Here is an 18,092-nt window from a genome sequence, read left to right on the forward strand (position 1 = left end):
TCATCGGATCATTAGTCGATTTTTTCAGATAATGACCGTGCAAGAAACAAATTGCCAGAAAATGCAGCGACTAAACGAGACTGCCGGCCTCCATTTAGTCTCTTTAGAGGGAAAAAAAAAATAATTGCAATATCACTATTGCAAAATTGAAAATTTTTTTCTCTTGAAAACAAAATGGAAATTGGAAATTCTCTATTTTTCATTTTTTCATATTTGTATAATTTCTATAATTTTAGTTCGAACTATAATTCTGATTTATACTCATCACTTACTACTGGCCGATATACGAGTATCATCTACTACTGAAAAAATGTCGAAAGCGGAATAGAAAGAGATTCGTTTTAACTTATCGTTTTTATTTTATCTTCTAATATAAATTTTTAACTATCATTGCTTCGTAAAAATCAAAATAAATCAGTTAAGCTTAGCATTAAAAGTTTAATATCTTTGAGTTATATTTTCTTTTTTCGAAAATTTACAACTTTACTTATATAATTTCATAAAATAAATTCATTAAAAAATATCCAATTAATTATTTCATTGCTAGTCCGCAAATATCATTATCTTATCGCAGTTGCGTTTCTACACAATAAATTTGAAAAGAATTTTAATCAATTTTAATCTTTGAAGAATCTAAAAAAATTCAATGTGGAATTTTCCAAAATTTTTTACTCTATAAACTTTTTTTTTTTTTAGTTTAATACGATTTATCTCACATTGTGTACTTTTTATTTCTTCAAAAAATTTCTAAAACTACAGAAATAATCTTGTAGGCATATAGATCATCTTGGTTTTACGTGAATAAATATTTGGTGTCTTTATTTCGGATAGACATTCTTTCACATTAGATACGGTATCTTACAATGCCATTGATACCGCGCGGATACATTATTGCACATTACGGTGAGAAGATCATTCAAAGACTAGAGCTTGTTAAAGCTATACGATATAACGCGTAGGTTACGTACGCACACAAAATATAGTGACATCTGACTAGAAATTATTGTAGATCCGTGGTGGCATATGTATAGGTATATATACGATATACAATATATATGATACAAGCTTATTATATAATCACGCGGACTCTCATTAAATAGCCCATTTATATATTAGTTAGAGTCACTTACAAAAAATAAGTGTGTACATATATATATATATATCTCTCTCTTTTATTTTGCTTTGCATTTTAAGGTAAGACCTCCTTGGCTGCGAGACCGCGTCTCGCTTATCCAGTTATTTGCTTATCTAACGGACTTGTCGCTATTGGCACGTATTACATTTTCTTGGACCGCTATTATGCTCAAGAACCTAAATCGAAGGACTGGCGATGTAGTATTCCGTGATCTTAAAATTTAATACACATTGTTTGTATGTACAATGTGTACCTATCGTAAAAAAATAATGGCCAGAAGTACAGCGCGTATATAAATCGAGTTTTTATTTAATGCAATTTATCTAAAAAATGTGATTCGCAATTGATGTTCCCACATTGATAAGAATGCAGTAAATTAAAATTGTTCATGTTCATTCACAGCACAAAGACGCAGTCTTTCTCCTTGCATAATATGTAGATACAAGGGGATTTTTAAGTAAAAATGTTAAAATTGTAATATTACGCGAGAAAATTAATGTTTTCATGCAACTATAATCAAATTTGTAATCAAGTTTACTTTAATTATATTTTCGTATGTATTTCTTCACGTTCGTATTTTATCTTATGTTCAATTGAATGAACTTTTTCTATTTCTTTTGCATGATCGCATTTTTACAAGAGTATTGCTGCTTTGATCATAAATTTTTTTTCGTAATAAACTAGAATTTTTTGCTGTAGCTTAATGTCAAGTATGTGTGCAATGCGTAATTTACGCGTTCTTTAATATAGAGATAATATTAGTGTGCATATATTTATATATATATGTAATAGAGGCTTAAATATATAAAGAAGACTGGCTTAATAGAAATATATCGGACGAAGAGCGAGACCATTTCGGCATTGTCAAGTTCAATATACCAACATTACTGTTTAGAAAAAATACGTCAAAATTTACGATATTTCAAATAAATCTTATTCATTACGAATTTTTTTTATTGAAGATCTTAGCCACGTCTATGATCTTTCATAAGTAATTTGTAAGTACGTTTTCCCTCTTGACAATTGAAAAAAATGTGCGATTTACTTATCATTACTTTATAGAGTAATGATTGATATTTTTCTTTGTGCGTAGGTGGATTTAAATTGGGCCGCGCTTTTGAAACATTATTTTCATCTTAATCTTACTTAATCATGTTAAGTATAGTGAAAAAAAAATTGGTGTCTGATACACGACATTTAGAAAGATCTTCCCCTGGCAGTATTTGTCATAGCTATCAGAAATAAGGATGTTTCACTGATATATGGAACTATCGCCTATCACACTTAGAGATAATATTTAGTATCTCAGTAAGTAATCAAAATATTTTTGCTTCGAAATGTAGTATTGCAAAAAATATTACGAAAGTGCAATTTAAATCTAACGTCTAGTATTAGGTTTGCTAATTCTGCGTGAGATAATAATGAACGACATATACACATTCCAATCATCAAATCAAACGTGAAACATTATTATGGAATTGGGAAATGCGAGATAGTCACTGAAAAATGTGCCATACACACGTATGTCAATAAAAGTAACATCGCATAGTTTCTGATAAAATAGAATCGTTATTTCATTGTAACGCTCGAAGACTTCATTAAAGAATAATCTTTAATGGATGCAATGTTATCTTCACTGGCATATGTATCTTGATAACGAACGATTAAGTTTGTATTGCTAAAGTTACGCACGAATAATAGAGACATACAAGAATAAACATCGCGTGACACGCGCATTGATAAGAATTTCGATTTACATTCAGTCTAGCGACTTCGATCTGTCTAATTTATGTTTACTTTCAAGATCAAAGTTTGCACTTGCACGATTCATCGCATAAAGACCGCGAGCCTCCTCAACACTTTCACTCGGAGGCAATTGCACATTTTCAAAAATAAAGGATTCTAATATCACATTATTGGATGGATTTGATTGAGAAGAATTCGCATCTAGTTCCAGAGAATTCGCACCATCGGAATTGAAAGTGTTCCGTTGAGAAGCGCTCGACGAATCTCCGGGAAGAACCTTTTGGAAGCTGTCGCTTTGATAAACGACACTGCCAGCGTGTCTACGCGGTAATCGGAGGGAACCGCCGTAATTCGTACGCTCTCTCGAGAAGTTTCTCTGCGTCTCAGGAACGTTGAATGTACGCTTGAATTTGTTCTCTTTGCTTCCACTCTCCGACTTAGGCGAGAGAGTACACGTATCCGTGGTCACGCATCTCTTTTGAGACGCTCGATTTTCATCCTGCACGGTGCTTTTACCGTGGACTCGTAACAAAGACTGATCATTTCCGTGCCAAGGACTGTGCTCTCCGAAGCCGCTAGTCGCAGCATCAATATTGAGCATCGTATGTTCCTCCGTACTCGGAATCTCGTAGCCGCGAGCCACATTTTCCGCATCCGACGTGTGGTCAGATGGTCTGTCCATTGAATATCCTGGCAACCGATGCGGGCTGTTCTGGTAACTGCAAGTGAAACTACTTCCCCCGGATGCGGCCGATTCTTCCGGATAAATGCACATACCTTGACCAACCGCATTTGTGGCGCAATATTGGGAAAAATGCGCGAACGGAACACCCTCGTGACCGTCTAGCTGATGGGCATTTATGTTGTCGTTCTGACATTGACTCACATTACCATCCACCAATCTCGCCGGGGAATTGCAGCTATAGAAAAAACACTGTGGTACACTCGGATTCGGTATCACGTTCGCAGTCTGTAGATTTAACCGCGCGCCCGAGGACTCTGGTGATGCCGGATTCGAGAGCTTGCCACGCGTTTGCGCTATCACTGTTTCGTAGCTAGGCGGAGGCCCATATAATTGATAATAAGGACAATTAGTGTCGTTCAACACGACGTTCATATTCTGATAGTGTGTCGACGTGGTCGCATTGCCGTTATATGCTGGCGCCGCTGTATTTCTCTGAGGACCTGTTAAAAAAAAATGTTATGATAATTCTTTACTTATTTACATAAATAATTTCTATTGCGCTTTGTCTTCCATATTTTTATAAAGTTAATCAATAAATATTTTCTAATAAGAAAAGAATACAAACCTTTCCACATGCGATGCAATAGGACGGTATTTCTTGCTGAATTGTACGTGATGCGAGCCTGCTGCGCTTGGCAAGGTGTATTACGGAGAGAATTTTGCGATCTATTGGAAGATCGAGTTGGAATAGCCGAAGCTGCCGCTCTGTATCTACCCTGCAACCAATATCGATACCACCAACCACCACCGGAGCAGACCAAGAACATGATTATAACCAGGATCCTAAAAATATTATTTGTTACATTCATCATTGTTGTAATAATTAAAAAAAACTTATTAAAAAAAAACATTTTTAAGAACTTACCAGTAGTACCACAAGTGATGGAAATGAAATCCTGGAGACACACAACAACCAAAAGCACAACAATACTCTGTTCTTGAACATCTGCAAGTATTTAATTATAAAGTTTATTTTTTATAATATAATAAACAATACAATTAATAATCGTTTAAGTATGTTTGATATAAATGTATAAAGTTAGGTAGTGGAATTAGAGAATATCAATTCCTGTTAAAGAGACTTTCTTAACTGCTTTATCAACTAATTATTTCTTATTATTTATGATAAAATTCAAAAATTTTGCTTTTATTATATTTATTCAAATTAAATATATGTTTTTGAATTTCAAATATCACCAGGAATTTTTCATTTACTGATAGATATTAATGACTCTAAACCAATTTTGGATTCAGAAAATTATATACATTTTTATTCAAATTTTATGTAAATTTTTCTTCCATGGATTTAGAACCTTAGTAAGTGCTTTGACTTCAGTTAAGAATATAGAAATTATGCGTAGCGTAGCTGATAGATCAAATATAATCAATTAAATCTAGTTTAACACATATAGTTGAAAGAGATAACATACTCATAGTATTTTATTTCTCCAGGCATATCAGAGGCACAATACTTTGCTTCTGCCTGAAAAAGAAAAAGAATCGCAGTATCTTTAATAAGGATTCATAAAAACAGCTTTACAAACTCATTTTTCAGCAGTTTCTTTATACACAATAAAATTATTATATTTTAGCTTTTATTACTTTTACAAGTGTAAAATAATTCTCCTAGAAAATATATGTATGGTTTTTATTTAAAAAATTATGTTTAAAGGAAATTGCAAGTGTAATTGTAAAGAAAAATAATAACAAATGCACAGAATACGAATAATCATATCATGTACACAAAGAATCAATCTAACGAAATCCAGCAAAATTTAAACGACATTATTTATTATTATAAGAAATATTATAAGAAAATCTGATAACTTTTTATACTTGAATGTTCTATTATGATGCTCTATTATTCGATTTTATCCAGAGGTGATGAAATCAAATGTAATTGAGCAAAGACGTAGAACTTTAACAAAGTGTTTGTAGAATGTAAACCGATAAATGCCGAATCTGCGAGTGCACGCAACTCTTTGAGTCGTGAAAGAGAAACTGGGAGAGAAACGAGCATCGTTTGAAGGACGTGAAGGACGAGAGGCAAACTCACGTAGATGAGACACTTCGATGTACCCACGAATATCGCGAGTTTCTTCTTGCCGTTACGAGCCATCTCGGCCAATGGATGCTCGCGCCGTCGATTCCGAGTCAAACGCAATGGGATCTAGAGCGATGTTTTGACATAATCGCCATTTCTCACCATCCGCGATGTACACACAACATTGCACATTGCACTTATTGATTTCAATTTCGGAACTCAACAATGACGTCAGTTCGCTACCAGCGCTACCACCATGACAGAAGCCAACAGAACGGGAGAGAACGAATGTGGACATGTCACTGAAAAGCGAATCCCCATCCACCAGCGCCCCGATATAGAAACGTGCACGTTGAACTACGTAGCAACATCTCCGAGTATTTCCAGTGGATAACATAGACATTTGTAATAATTTTCATGTCGATAATACTAAAAGTAAATTAAATTATAAAAAGATATATCTGTACAATCAAAATATTATATAATATAAAAAAAAAACATTACTCTTTCTGATGAAATCTAAATCTTCTATATGCATTAATGATTAATTCGATTATAATAGATACTACATTTATAATTATATTATAGATTAATTGTATATATAAAACATTAATTGTTTACATGCATTGTATACACGTAATGTAAATTATTTATATTTCATACCTAATGCCCAACGATCTTGAATCATCAAAATGATTTCTTATCCAATATAATAATAATATAATATTATATATAATACAGCACAAAACATTTTTCATAAATCTGCAGCTTAAATAAATAATTGCAATTATCATCATAATGCGATATGAAAATTACTTGTGACAGATATAACAGATTTGTATATAGAGATTTCCTGAAGAAAGTTTCCAAAAATTTTGTTATTAAAAAACATCTTTGAATTAGCTATAACCGGAACTCCAGTAATGCTTTTACACAATCAGATTAATACACACAAAAGAAAAGATGACAAGGCAATTATATAATATTATTATTATTAATAACAAATAAACTTTTTATTATTAACGTAAAAGAGAAAGAGGAAAAGAGAAGAAAAAAGAAAGAGCGATTATATTGCAGTCTATTTTATCAATTAAAATTAATACTAATATATTATAATTAATCTATAAATTTTAATATCACAAAACATTATCGTTAATAATTCCTTCACGTTACTCTCACGTAACGATGTATGCACATGTATACGTACATCCTCAGCACACATATGAGTATCAGAGAAGTAGCCTAACGCATACACACGCATTCTGCAGCACGGAGCACGCTCTCTCTCGTACGCTCGTAGCGGCAGGGAAGGAAGAGTGTCGCGGACCGGCGGCGATGTGACATCGAGATACTTGCACGTCTGGAGGCCCGGATGTTTTCGTCGAGACGGAGTGATCCACGATGAATCTCACCGCGGGCAACGCGCACGGCAACGGCCTGCTTTACGCCGGCTTCAATCAGGACCAAGGTATGACGTCCGCGCGCGGCGCCTGACAGCGCGCCGACCCGCGTATCTGTCAGATTTGCGCCTCGCTTCCGCGTTCTAACCTAAAAACCGCGCCGTCCGCATTCACGACCACGACGACGACGCAATGAATGTAATTCGGTCCCGCGGCCTTCGTCGGCGTCCTAACGTCGCGTCGTGTTCCGGAGCGTTGGGGCCATCTCGCCGATTGATCAACCGCAAGTCTCTTCGCCGAGAAATATCCGTGCGATTCTGCTTTAAATACGGTTTGCTCTCGTCAAAGGTGCGATTCTCTCTCGAAAATAAAAGGGCTCGGTCTTGTTCGCGTCTTCTCTTAGTTTTTCCTTCCCGAGAGCGATATAAAAGTTGCGCATTACGTGATTCCGCGCTCAACGTGAGGCTGCGGCGATAGCGCGTTTTCATGTGTGAGTCCATTTATATCAGGTCCAGTAATCTTCTGCGCTTGTGTCGGTGCGTCATATGCATCGTAAATATACTTGCGCGATTAATATTGCTAAGGAAAGGGATGTATGTACGTACGTAAGTCAGAGAGATAAGACTGTAATATCGCTGTGCCGTTCACGCGTTTGCAGGATGCTTCGCCTGTGGCATGGAGAACGGGTTCCGTGTGTACAATTGCGATCCGCTGAAGGAGAAGGAGAGGCATGATTTCAGCGACGGGGGCCTCGGATACGTAGAGATGCTCTTCAGATGTAATTATCTGGCGTTGGTCGGGGGTGGAGCCAAGCCAATGTATCCGACGAACAAAGGTTTCTTTTATTTTTCATACCCCACGGTATAAATATCGTTATAAATAGAAATCACACTTACACTTTGCAATTGCAGTCATGATATGGGACGATATAAAGAAATTGCCAGCGATCACGTTAGAATTCAACGCACCCGTGAAAGGGGTGAAATTGCGAAGGGACAGGATAGTCGTGGTGCTGGAAGGTGTCATAAAGGTTTACACGTTTACACAAAATCCTCAACAGTTGCACGTATTCGAAACTAATCCTAATCCGCGAGGGTTGTGCGTTCTATGCCCAAACAGCAACAACTCGTTACTCGCCTTCCCCGGACGAAAAAACGGTCATGTTCAAGGTAATAATGGGATCGCAGTGCAGGATCTTACGCATTGGACGTATTGTCATGTAATACTGACGACTTGTATTTTAGTTATAGATCTGGCTAATACAGAGAAGCAACCTTTAAATATAGAAGCACATGAAACGCCTTTATCTTGCATAGCTTTAAATCTGCAGGGCACCAGATTGGCCACTGCCTCGGAGAAGGGCACTTTGATAAGAGTATTTGACACACAAAACGGTAACATGATTAACGAATTAAGAAGAGGAGCGAATCATGCAAATATCTATTGGTAAGCATAGTAAAGGAAAATACAAGTAATATAGTGGTAAAGATACAGGTGATATACGGAATGAAAATGACGGTTGTTTTATCCCAGCATAAACTTCAATCACGATTCTACATGGCTGTGCGTTGCCAGCGATCATGGCACCGTACACGTATTCGCCGTCGAGGATCAAAAGCTGAATCGCCAATCTAGTTTAGCGTCCGCCACGTTCCTGCCAAAGTACTTCAGCTCGAGCTGGAGTTTCTGCAAATTTCAAGTCCCGGGCGGCCCTCAGTGCATGTGCGCGTTCGGTCAAGATAATAATAGCATTATAGGTAAGCGATGCCTAAATTAAAGAAATACAATTTAACAAATAAAAAGAAACTACCTTCGTTCAATTTCTCACTTTTATGATTCCCTTATGCAGTGATATGCGCAGATGGTAGTTATTACAAGTTCGTATTTAACAACAAGGGTGAGTGCACGAGGGACTTTTACGCACAGTTTCTCGAGTTGACCGATGACAAAGCATGATTGGAGGATATATAAAGGCAGTGAATTCCTGACTGCGCGACGAGAGGATAACTTTCGCGTGTTCCTTCGTTGTCCTCACTTATTTTGGCTGAGTAAAAGAACGAGCGGGTACGGCTCGCAGAGTATATCGCATTCGTGGAGATTGCAACACATTCGAGTTGTTTATAGAAAAATAACGTTCGTACCACACGTTACGATAAAGGACCAAAGGAAGAATTCTATTAACTGTTGGTGATATCGTTCGTTGGTGCATTATGTGCGAGTTTTTGGAAAACGAAAACAAAAAAGATATCGACAAATTAAAGAGACGAAAAATATCTTGACAGAGATTGTGTCGTACACTTGTTACACGAGCCTATTCGCTGACGCCTATTGACAAAAGAGCAAATTTTTAAATATAAATAAAATACTTCTCCCCAGGTGATAATGGGGAACATCGCAAGTTACTTGTTGGCGTGATACTCACGATTTCTTACATTTTAAATAAGAATATTGCAGCAGCTAATTAAAAGCGAACGTTGGCCATAAATCGTCGTTGTGGCAAAAAGTAAATAATCATTTTTGGCTTTGCGATAAAGCGCTTTGCAATGCAATGGTGTATCTATCGATCATGTGTTTCGTAGCTCCACAAAGAAATCTTTTCGTTATGAATGCATCATTATAAAAATACATCCCTACTCTTCGACGATTTTAAATAGATTGTTGTTATAATCGCATCCGCGTTTTTGGCGATTCATTGAACATACTCTTGTTTTGTAATTGAATCATATCATGTACGTCACATCATATACATATATATCATATTGAAGTATTGTAATTTTTATTTTTACGTTTTTTTTCATACATTTAATATACATATACACAAGAGAGATTCTACACTTTATATCACACGATTATTGCCGCAAATAACAAGGTTGTAATTTCACAAACAAGTTGAGTTTAATAACGAAATAAAACTGATTATGCCACGATTCGGAGTCCTGTCCTTTTCCGCTATTTCTCTAGAAAATTAATCTATGATACAGTTTCATAGCGTTTTTTTTTCGACGTCAATCTATGGAGCGCATGTCTTCCGGGATCTCGCTCGTTTATACTAAAAATTAAATTCAGTCTTGCGCGTGAAAGGAAATGCGCCTTTGTACATTAGAAGAGAAAGAAATTACTTTTGGAATCGTAACGGATAAAAATCCAGAATGATGTGTATCGCATGTAAGCGTATAATGAATATGCGGTTTTTATTTTCAACAGGGTATTTATCAAAAAAATCCAGAAAATATGCAATTTTCAGAGAATTATTTTTAATCCTTAAAAATTGAATTTTTATATAGTATTTCATTGGTACTCTGACAAAATTATTTTTCGATCATTTTTTTCTTGATAATGCAAATTAATTAGTGATAAATATGGGTATGCACATCCATATATATTTTCTAGTGTACGATTTGTACTTATTTAAAAAATTAGTGACATTTTTCTAAATTGGCATTGTGCGTTTAATCACCCCTTCCGAATTTTGTATTTTATTTATAGTGAGTTAAAAACTTATATTCATACATTATTGTATGCCATTTTGTTGATTTTTTTAAGTATTTTTTCAAAAATATTCAAAATTTAAGTTTCTTCATATGATTATATACTTAAAGAACATTAAAAGATATAACAAAATTAATTAATTTCACACACAAAATTGTATTGAAAAATTATTTTATTTTATTTGGAATTTTGAACAAAATTCCCCCAAAAATCCGGGAATTCTTAGGACACTTTTTTTATGAAACTTCAGCAAACACCCTGTTGAATGGCCTAAACACTAGTATCTGTGCGTCGCATTAAAAAATCTCTTAGCGCACAAACGTAAAAGAGCAACTTTAACAAAGCAGAATAAAGGAGAAACATTTAAATATGAGAAGCGTGTTCTTTGCAAGGTCTTTTTGAGCTTTTATGGAACAGAATCTTTTCGTTTATTCCCTACGCAAGCGGTACACTTTTTATTACTCTTTCAGCCAGCTTGCAATCGGTTTTTCATTTTTAAAATAATGCATTTTTGTTTCATGATTTTGTAATCACCTTTAAATATCCATCCTTGACTTCCGAAAGCATGTTTTTTCATGAATTGCTCTATTCTCATCGACGATTAAATTCTCCATCACTATCTCATAATATCTTTAAAGTTCGTAGGGTTTGTTCACCGAGACCTGGATCGCCTTTGGTACCTCCAGTTGTACGGGCACTGCGTACTTTTTTTTCATGCTGTGCACTTCGTGCATGAGTCCCTTCTTCGTCTCGAGGCTCTTATAAGTACTATACACCACGAACCAGACGTAAAAACTCATGATTATCAGGAAAAAGGCAATTAGGCCTGAAAATATTAATTATTCTTTAGTAAAAATCACAACAAAACATTTCATATCGTTAATTTGCAACAATAACGTAACTTAAACAATTTTAAGTTGTTGCAAAAAAAATGAGAACTTTGATAGGTGATAAGAATTTAATTCATTGAATAAAGAGCTAATGATATTTCTATCCCTTTGCAATCCTTTATTATTATTAGTAGACCAAATCGTTGCATCAAAATAATAAAAAAATATTACAAAATTTTTATAGTTTATAATATTCAAACTCTGTTAAACTTTGTTTTCTGAGTTGTCATTAATAGCATATGAGCAATATGCAATGTTTTACATAAAATAAAATCAATATATAAGATTCTTCAGTGAGAAATAATATATTGTTTTAACATTTTGGTTTCATGTGTTTTACATTATGTCATTACTCTATAATTGTGAAAAAAGCAAGTGAAATTTTCCTTGAAATAGAATATTTAACTGAAAATACATTTAATACGAATGCAAATTTTTAGACATTTCATATAATTTTAAAATTTATACGTACGTTCACAAATACCAGCTCTTCCACCTAGAATCGCGAGGAAAGGACAATCCTCCTCTACCAGGAACAATGAGATTGCTAGGGCTGATATGATAGTGATCTTGACCATCATCCAGGGCGCCATAAAATGACGATTGTTCTAAAAATCGAACACATAGAAAAAAGAAGTCTTGATTTTCAATTACACAGCTCAATAAATTAACATTAGAAAAAGGTTACTTATTTTCTATAGGTTTTTGAATATTAGAACATAAATTCGGTTTCAAAATTACTTCATTACGTTGCAATTTTGAGAAATTTACAGTAAAAGTTGCAAAAAAGGTTTTCGCATACTATATAATTACAATATGTAAAGTGCTGAAGAAGTTTCATTGCAATTAAAATTAAGTATGTTGTTAGGAAAGTAATTTTTTTCATCGATTATGATTAATAAGATCTTCATGATTTAATATAGAGACTATTGCAGAAAAGCACCCACAAAAAAGATTTTGGTTAATATGTTATCACTCTTCTATTTATCATAAAATAAGATTGATATACAACCAAGTATTCTTGGGAGAAGAATATTCTTAAATGGAAAAATTTTTTAATTTATAACAAAATAATTTTGATTCTAAGAATCTGCTTAGGCCCGTTTCTACGAACGTAGATTAACTTTAATCTGGGTTTAACTTGCTTGTTATCTCATTCTAATTCCAAAAATTAGGAAAAGATAAAGGTCAAGTTGAATCGAGATTAAAGTTAATCTACGTTGATAGAATGGGCCTTAGACAGATTTAGATTAGACAATAAAAATTTGTGATAAATTTCATAACATTCTTAATAATAGTTCTAAAGAATTTTTTCTAATGAAATATCACAAAGAAATCATAAAAGAAACGAATATCGAAAATATCTCGTTCCACAATTTAAGACAATTTTTGGCGATCGTTTGATCATGTACCAAACGATCGCAAAGCGTATCAAACTATACCAGAACCAATGAGATATAAATAAATTTTTATCTTATTGGTTCTGGTACAATTTGATACAAACGTACCAAACGATCGCCAAAAATCGCCTTTAAATATCCATACTGATTCGCTTTATGTGTAGGTAAACATGTAGGTAAACGCTACAAGCTTTTCGCGAATGCGTTAATTATAATAGATCGCATTTGCGAATTTTTGATAGAAAGCGCTTGTCCGCACTCCTGTCAGTGGTGTCCCGAACTGCATGGCAATTAATTATTGTGAGTTATCAAGCAAATTTTTACTCTAAATAAAAAGAATATGTAAGCTAAAATTTATGTGTGTTACTTTTGTTTCCAAGCAATAAATTAATCTTATTTCGATGAAGGAGAATAGGAATTATAGGCCTCATCTTAATATTATTTTATTTTTAATGCATAAGTGATTGCAATGAGTATATGAATTAAGTATATGAAGGATATTTTTAGTCTTATAAATTATTCGAAATCCTTTTTAAGAGAATGTGAATCAGCTCAATGACCATTTAGTTGTTAGCATATGTCAACTGTCAACTGAGATGATGGATTATTTAAGATTTTAAAATAATTTTTATTAATTTACCACACACACACACACACACACACATCTTTTCAACGAAACAAATTCGCCTTTTCCATCTATTTTTCTTTTCCCATAAAAAATGTGCAAAGTTAAGTTTTGTTTAAGCGTCTAGGTGTATATGACTCCCAAAAAGTTTCTTAGGTTGTTGAATATGAATCCGATATGAAAATTGATAAAATTGATAGATAGATTCAATATGGCAGATATCAAAATTTAAAAAATGTCTGAATTTTTGCAAAAATGTATGCGTGGAAGTCCTTTATGATCCTGAATACAAATTTAATTCTATAATTGACGAATTTAAAGTGATGGAATGAGTATAATCAATGAAAATTATGTTTGAATTTGAGCAAAAAGTCATATATAAGTATTTTTCACAAACATAGTTCACATTTAATCATAAATATTAATCATACCCGATATAAAAAATTCCTTTAAACGGCTGAAAAATTTAACATTTAATTTTTGTTCCAATAAAACTTCTTCAGCACATCCCATATTGTAGCTATAGTATGCCCAAGTGAAAATAGTTCCTTTTTGCAACTTTATTTGCAAACTTTTAAAAATTGTGACGTGATGAAGCAATTAAAAAAACCGGATCCGTATTCGGCATCCAAAAAACTGTAAGAAATAAGTCTTAATTTGGTGCTTAAAAAAATCTCTTTTTTTTCGTCCAAGTGACAGCCAAGTAAGTTCGCTAAAGAAGACTTCGAGCATTACCGTCAGAGCCCCATAAAGAAGTAACATGGTGGAGGTGAAGTGGACAACTGTGATAGCGAGGCCGCAGTACATCGCGTATAGCATTTCTGCAAATAAAATTGTGGTAACAGGAAGGATGATTCTTTTTTTTTTTTCGTGCATAATTTTTGTGCTTCTCGTGAATGCAAGTACTAATAACCGGTTGCGTTGTGATGTGCCAGGTCCATTTTTTTCGTGTTGAGATTTTTCTCGTGTTGGCTCGATGAAATCTCCTCCAATGCCTCCCTTTCGAGGGCATCTTCGGTGTCCCTCGCCACCAGTTCCTGAATCCCCATTGCGTGTGCCAGAGCGAGAATGAAGAATATCAAACTAAATCCGGACGAAAACTGCGGGGGTGACATTTTTATTAAAATTGTGCTCAGCGTAAGAGAGATGAATTGCTCGTAACAGATTCCATAGAGATTGCTATTACCAATTGGAATATGGCTATTAATATTGTGCCCTGCCTCAGGTTGAAACAGTGTAAAAAACTCTTCAGCAATCCGATCTTCATCTTGGCTCCTGTGATTTAACGTAGATTACAAACGCTTGTGATACTCCTGAAAGAGTCAATTATTTTCTCTACATAATTCACAAATATCTACTTATTCTCAATATACACATTGTATTTTAGTGAATCATTCAAATCTTCTAGGGAAAATGTAATTTTATTACAATGAAAGTAGATTAGTGAGCTCTTTACGAGCAGTTTGTCGCAAATTACATTAACAAACGACTTTTTTAATAAATAAACAGCGAGATCACGTCGCCATGCCTATCTCGATAATTTATTACCAATAGGCAGTCCATCGCGAGCCCACCACCCCTTGGCAACCAACGTATAATTACGTCGCGACGTACCTCAAAGCAATCGAAGTCGTGGTGGCCGCGGCGGCGACTAAAGTAGGTGAAACGCACGTTGAGGCTTACCTTCGCAGGCAGGTGTGTTGCCCGAGTGTGTATGCCCGACGAACCAGCAGTGGTCCGCTCGCGATGGGAATCAATAACTTTTCGTGTACACACCGCGACGACGGGATCCACTCGCGGCGCGGTGGCCTCGCTGTCGCGGGGTGTCGGCGACGAGTTCTCCCTCGCGTGCAATCGCGGGACAATCGCGAGGAATGCAGGAGAAAGAACAGCGCGTCCCGAGGTCGGTCTCTCGCCGGGGCGTTTGCGACGCGCAGAACGCGAGGGTGGCTTCGCGGTTCGAGAGAGGGTGGGGGAGAAGGTTGAAAATAGCAATCCCCTGCCAGCAGACCGCTCGGCGGACGCGCATGCGCCACGGCACGCATCGCATCCCTTGACGTGCGTCTACTTTGGATTGATCATTGTTTATTTACGCGCGTCGCGTTGGCGTTAATTAATTGTATGTGTGACTTGTCGAGTTAGAATTCTTTTTTAAATCAAACCTGATGGATTTAATTACGCTCGATTAGCGCGGCTGATTAGAATTAAGCTTTGATGACGAGAAATGTTTCATTTTTCATAACCGTTCTTCATAGATAGATGATTAATTGAATATGGGGGATGTCTAATTAAAGAATTAATTATTATGAAAGGAGTAATAATTCGAAAGGTGTTATATAATTTTAGTTAATTGTATATTGCCAAAAATAAAATTTAAAAATACAAAGCAAACTTACTTGCGACATTAAATGTCTTAGATTCTAAGACAAATAAAGCCCAGCTCTAAATAAAGCCCTTTTAAATTTATCAGTTAGTCGCCTCGTTCCAATTTCTTTCAAAATTCAAAAAGCATACAAATTCGAGCGAATTTTACGAATGGGCAGATTTGCGAACCGCTGCAGAAATTATTAGACCCACTCGTGAATAACAACCGGTAATTTCGAATTCTAATCTGAAAGTTAGTTCGATCGAGTTGAATCATCCTTTCCAAGTAGTCATAGAAACGCGATGCGCGCCCCGCGAATGGTAGATTACGAGGTCGAGGGGGATGAATGCGTGATTGTCAGTTCGGTGAGCCGCAAGGGCCGCGAGCCGCGAGCTCGTGACTCGTAACAATCCATTCTGCAATTAGTGTGACTGCGCGCTCGGGAATATTTGATTTTGAAATCGATGGAGCGAAATTATCAGAGAGTCGGTTTGGGGGTGGGCGCGTTTCATAACCCCGCGAGAGCGAAATACAGCGAGGAAACGAAAAATCTTATTAAGCGTAAGTAAATGTTAACCAAGATTTCTGACGTGTTGTTAGATGTTATCAAACTTTACGTAGAAAGCCCAACTTATTTTTCTATACAATTCGACCGCGTCTCCTCTTAACGTCTGACGACAAATGTTTAATGTTAGTGTTAATGGAGGAGTCCAAGCTAACAATGCTGCAAAGGAAGACGATCCAAGAAGCGATAGACAAGGGTGAGTCCTTACCGCCTTCCATCGACAGAACGAAAAAAGTAAAAGACAAGGCCGAAGATTATCAAGTAAATATCGCGACGTAGAGAAATCTCTAGAAAACGATTTTGAAGATAATATCTTTAAGCATTTGCCACCTAGGTTATTTTTCCTAGCGCTTGGAGGAGACGGTCGCAGGATACGATTGTAAGCAGCGGTGCTTACGAGAGGGAGCAATACAGGAGGACAGCGCCCTTACGTAATGATTAGAAATAATATTTTCTTTCTTGATAACCAAAAATATATATAATACACACGTATTTTGAATGACGTGAATTTTACGCAATTAGCCAATAAGGAGAAACAAAAACGTCACTTGGCATGCATGATGGCTTACGGGAAGGACATGCCGGAAACTCCACAGGGTCCTAAGATTCTTCACAGGGCTAAACGAGAGCCGGAGATACCTGAGAATGTGGATTTCCTGAATGACTGTAAGTTACCGCAGTCTCTCATATGGAATAATATACGAAATTTTAAGAAGAGTACCTATCAAAAGCACTCTTTTCCTCTCGAAGTTATAATTACTTGCAATTGTATAAGCAGCAAAGCTTCCAAAATAAAAAAAAAGATTTTTATAACGTACGTGTTTGAAAGCTGATGGTGTCGTGACGACAAATCGCGTCTGTTTTTCACAGTGACTCAAGGGGTTCGCGAGAGAATGGATTTCTTGCACGATATGGAGTGTCTCGGAATGGGGAAAAAATATCGACCCATAATACAGCAGGAGATAGCGCAGAAAATACGGCTGATCAAGTCGCTGGACCGTCAAACGTCCGATGAGCTGCGAAAAGAGATTTGTGAACTCGAGCACGAAAGATCGTCGCCAAAACTGTTCCCGCTGACTGAGCTAGGGGAAAATTGATTTTCTTCTTTCTGTAATCCTCACGTAATGCGCGGATTATGTAGGGTAGATCGGATTATACATGTGTCATATATGTATATGTCGATCGTATTTTTTGTCGTATTTCAATCGTCTGTTAAATGAATTTTACAGATAAAAATATGAAAGGTAAAAGTTTGAAGAAATTAGATAAAATTCTCCAAATATACACACACATATATATATATTATAATAATCGCGCACGTGCGTGTGTGTGTGCTTTTAAAGTATAAATATATATGGAATTTTTTCTCATTTTTAAACTTAACGTTTTATAAAAGAAACAAGCAAAAATTATCCTCTTAATTATTATTTTGTTTTATCATTTTTACTTATTATTTTTCTTTTATTAAACACAAATTTTACAAAAGAAAGAAACTACGATAATAATATGAACACATATGTATATAAATTTCGTTATATAATTATATATGTATTTATACACAGAAAAAAAAATATAGCTAATAACATATGTAATTGCGGGCTGCCAACTACATAAAATACTCAATACAATAATATTTACTGTTAATGCTAGTATAATGTTAATATTGCAAAGTATAATGTTAATATTGC

The 18,092-nt window shown here is 35.3% G+C and overlaps 4 protein-coding genes across 6 annotated transcripts; 2 read left to right on the top strand and 2 right to left on the bottom strand.

Moving 5' to 3' along the window:
* Positions 1 to 787: 787 nt before the first annotated feature.
* Positions 788 to 6,053, bottom strand: LOC105834717. Its single transcript, XM_012677391.3, has 5 exons — positions 5,683 to 6,053; positions 5,057 to 5,109; positions 4,492 to 4,572; positions 4,192 to 4,409; positions 788 to 4,066 (listed from the first exon to the last, which is right to left on the bottom strand). Exons 1-5 carry the CDS (start codon positions 5,743 to 5,745, stop codon positions 2,895 to 2,897), a joined length of 1,587 nt encoding a protein of 528 aa, XP_012532845.1. The 5' UTR covers positions 5,746 to 6,053; the 3' UTR covers positions 788 to 2,894.
* A 754-nt stretch (positions 6,054 to 6,807) lies between these two features.
* Positions 6,808 to 9,997, top strand: LOC105834718 (WD repeat domain phosphoinositide-interacting protein 3). Of its 2 annotated transcripts, none has more exons than XM_012677392.3 (6): positions 6,808 to 7,138; positions 7,729 to 7,905; positions 7,982 to 8,239; positions 8,315 to 8,516; positions 8,604 to 8,827; positions 8,920 to 9,997. In XM_012677392.3, exons 1-6 carry the CDS (start codon positions 7,072 to 7,074, stop codon positions 9,024 to 9,026), a joined length of 1,035 nt encoding a protein of 344 aa, XP_012532846.1. In that variant the 5' UTR covers positions 6,808 to 7,071; the 3' UTR covers positions 9,027 to 9,997. The 2 variants fall into 2 exon arrangements, with proteins under 2 accessions (XP_012532846.1, XP_036143938.1); XM_036288045.1 differs by lacking the exon at positions 6,808 to 7,138 and adding an exon at positions 7,181 to 7,560.
* Positions 9,998 to 11,191: 1,194 nt separating this feature from the next.
* On the bottom strand, positions 11,192 to 15,427 carry LOC105834715. 2 transcript variants are annotated; one of them, XM_012677390.3, is made up of 6 exons: positions 15,158 to 15,427; positions 14,661 to 14,749; positions 14,388 to 14,574; positions 14,210 to 14,295; positions 11,922 to 12,057; positions 11,192 to 11,385 (listed from the first exon to the last, which is right to left on the bottom strand). In XM_012677390.3, exons 2-6 carry the CDS (start codon positions 14,739 to 14,741, stop codon positions 11,192 to 11,194), a joined length of 684 nt encoding a protein of 227 aa, XP_012532844.1. In that variant the 5' UTR covers positions 14,742 to 14,749; positions 15,158 to 15,427. The 2 variants fall into 2 exon arrangements, with proteins under 2 accessions (XP_012532844.1, XP_012532842.1); XM_012677388.3 differs by having other exon boundaries at positions 14,661 to 14,787; positions 15,158 to 15,424.
* An 876-nt stretch (positions 15,428 to 16,303) lies between these two features.
* On the top strand, positions 16,304 to 17,501 carry LOC105834714 (UPF0193 protein EVG1 homolog). The gene is made up of 5 exons (XM_012677387.2): positions 16,304 to 16,400; positions 16,535 to 16,665; positions 16,739 to 16,835; positions 16,927 to 17,070; positions 17,275 to 17,501. The coding sequence occupies exons 1-5, from the start codon at positions 16,304 to 16,306 to the stop codon at positions 17,499 to 17,501; spliced, it is 696 nt and encodes a 231-aa protein (XP_012532841.1).
* The last annotated feature ends 591 nt before the right edge of the window (positions 17,502 to 18,092 follow it).

This window comes from Monomorium pharaonis, chromosome 6, assembly GCF_013373865.1.
Source record: "Monomorium pharaonis isolate MP-MQ-018 chromosome 6, ASM1337386v2, whole genome shotgun sequence".
Classification (NCBI taxonomy): domain Eukaryota; kingdom Metazoa; phylum Arthropoda; class Insecta; order Hymenoptera; family Formicidae; genus Monomorium; species Monomorium pharaonis.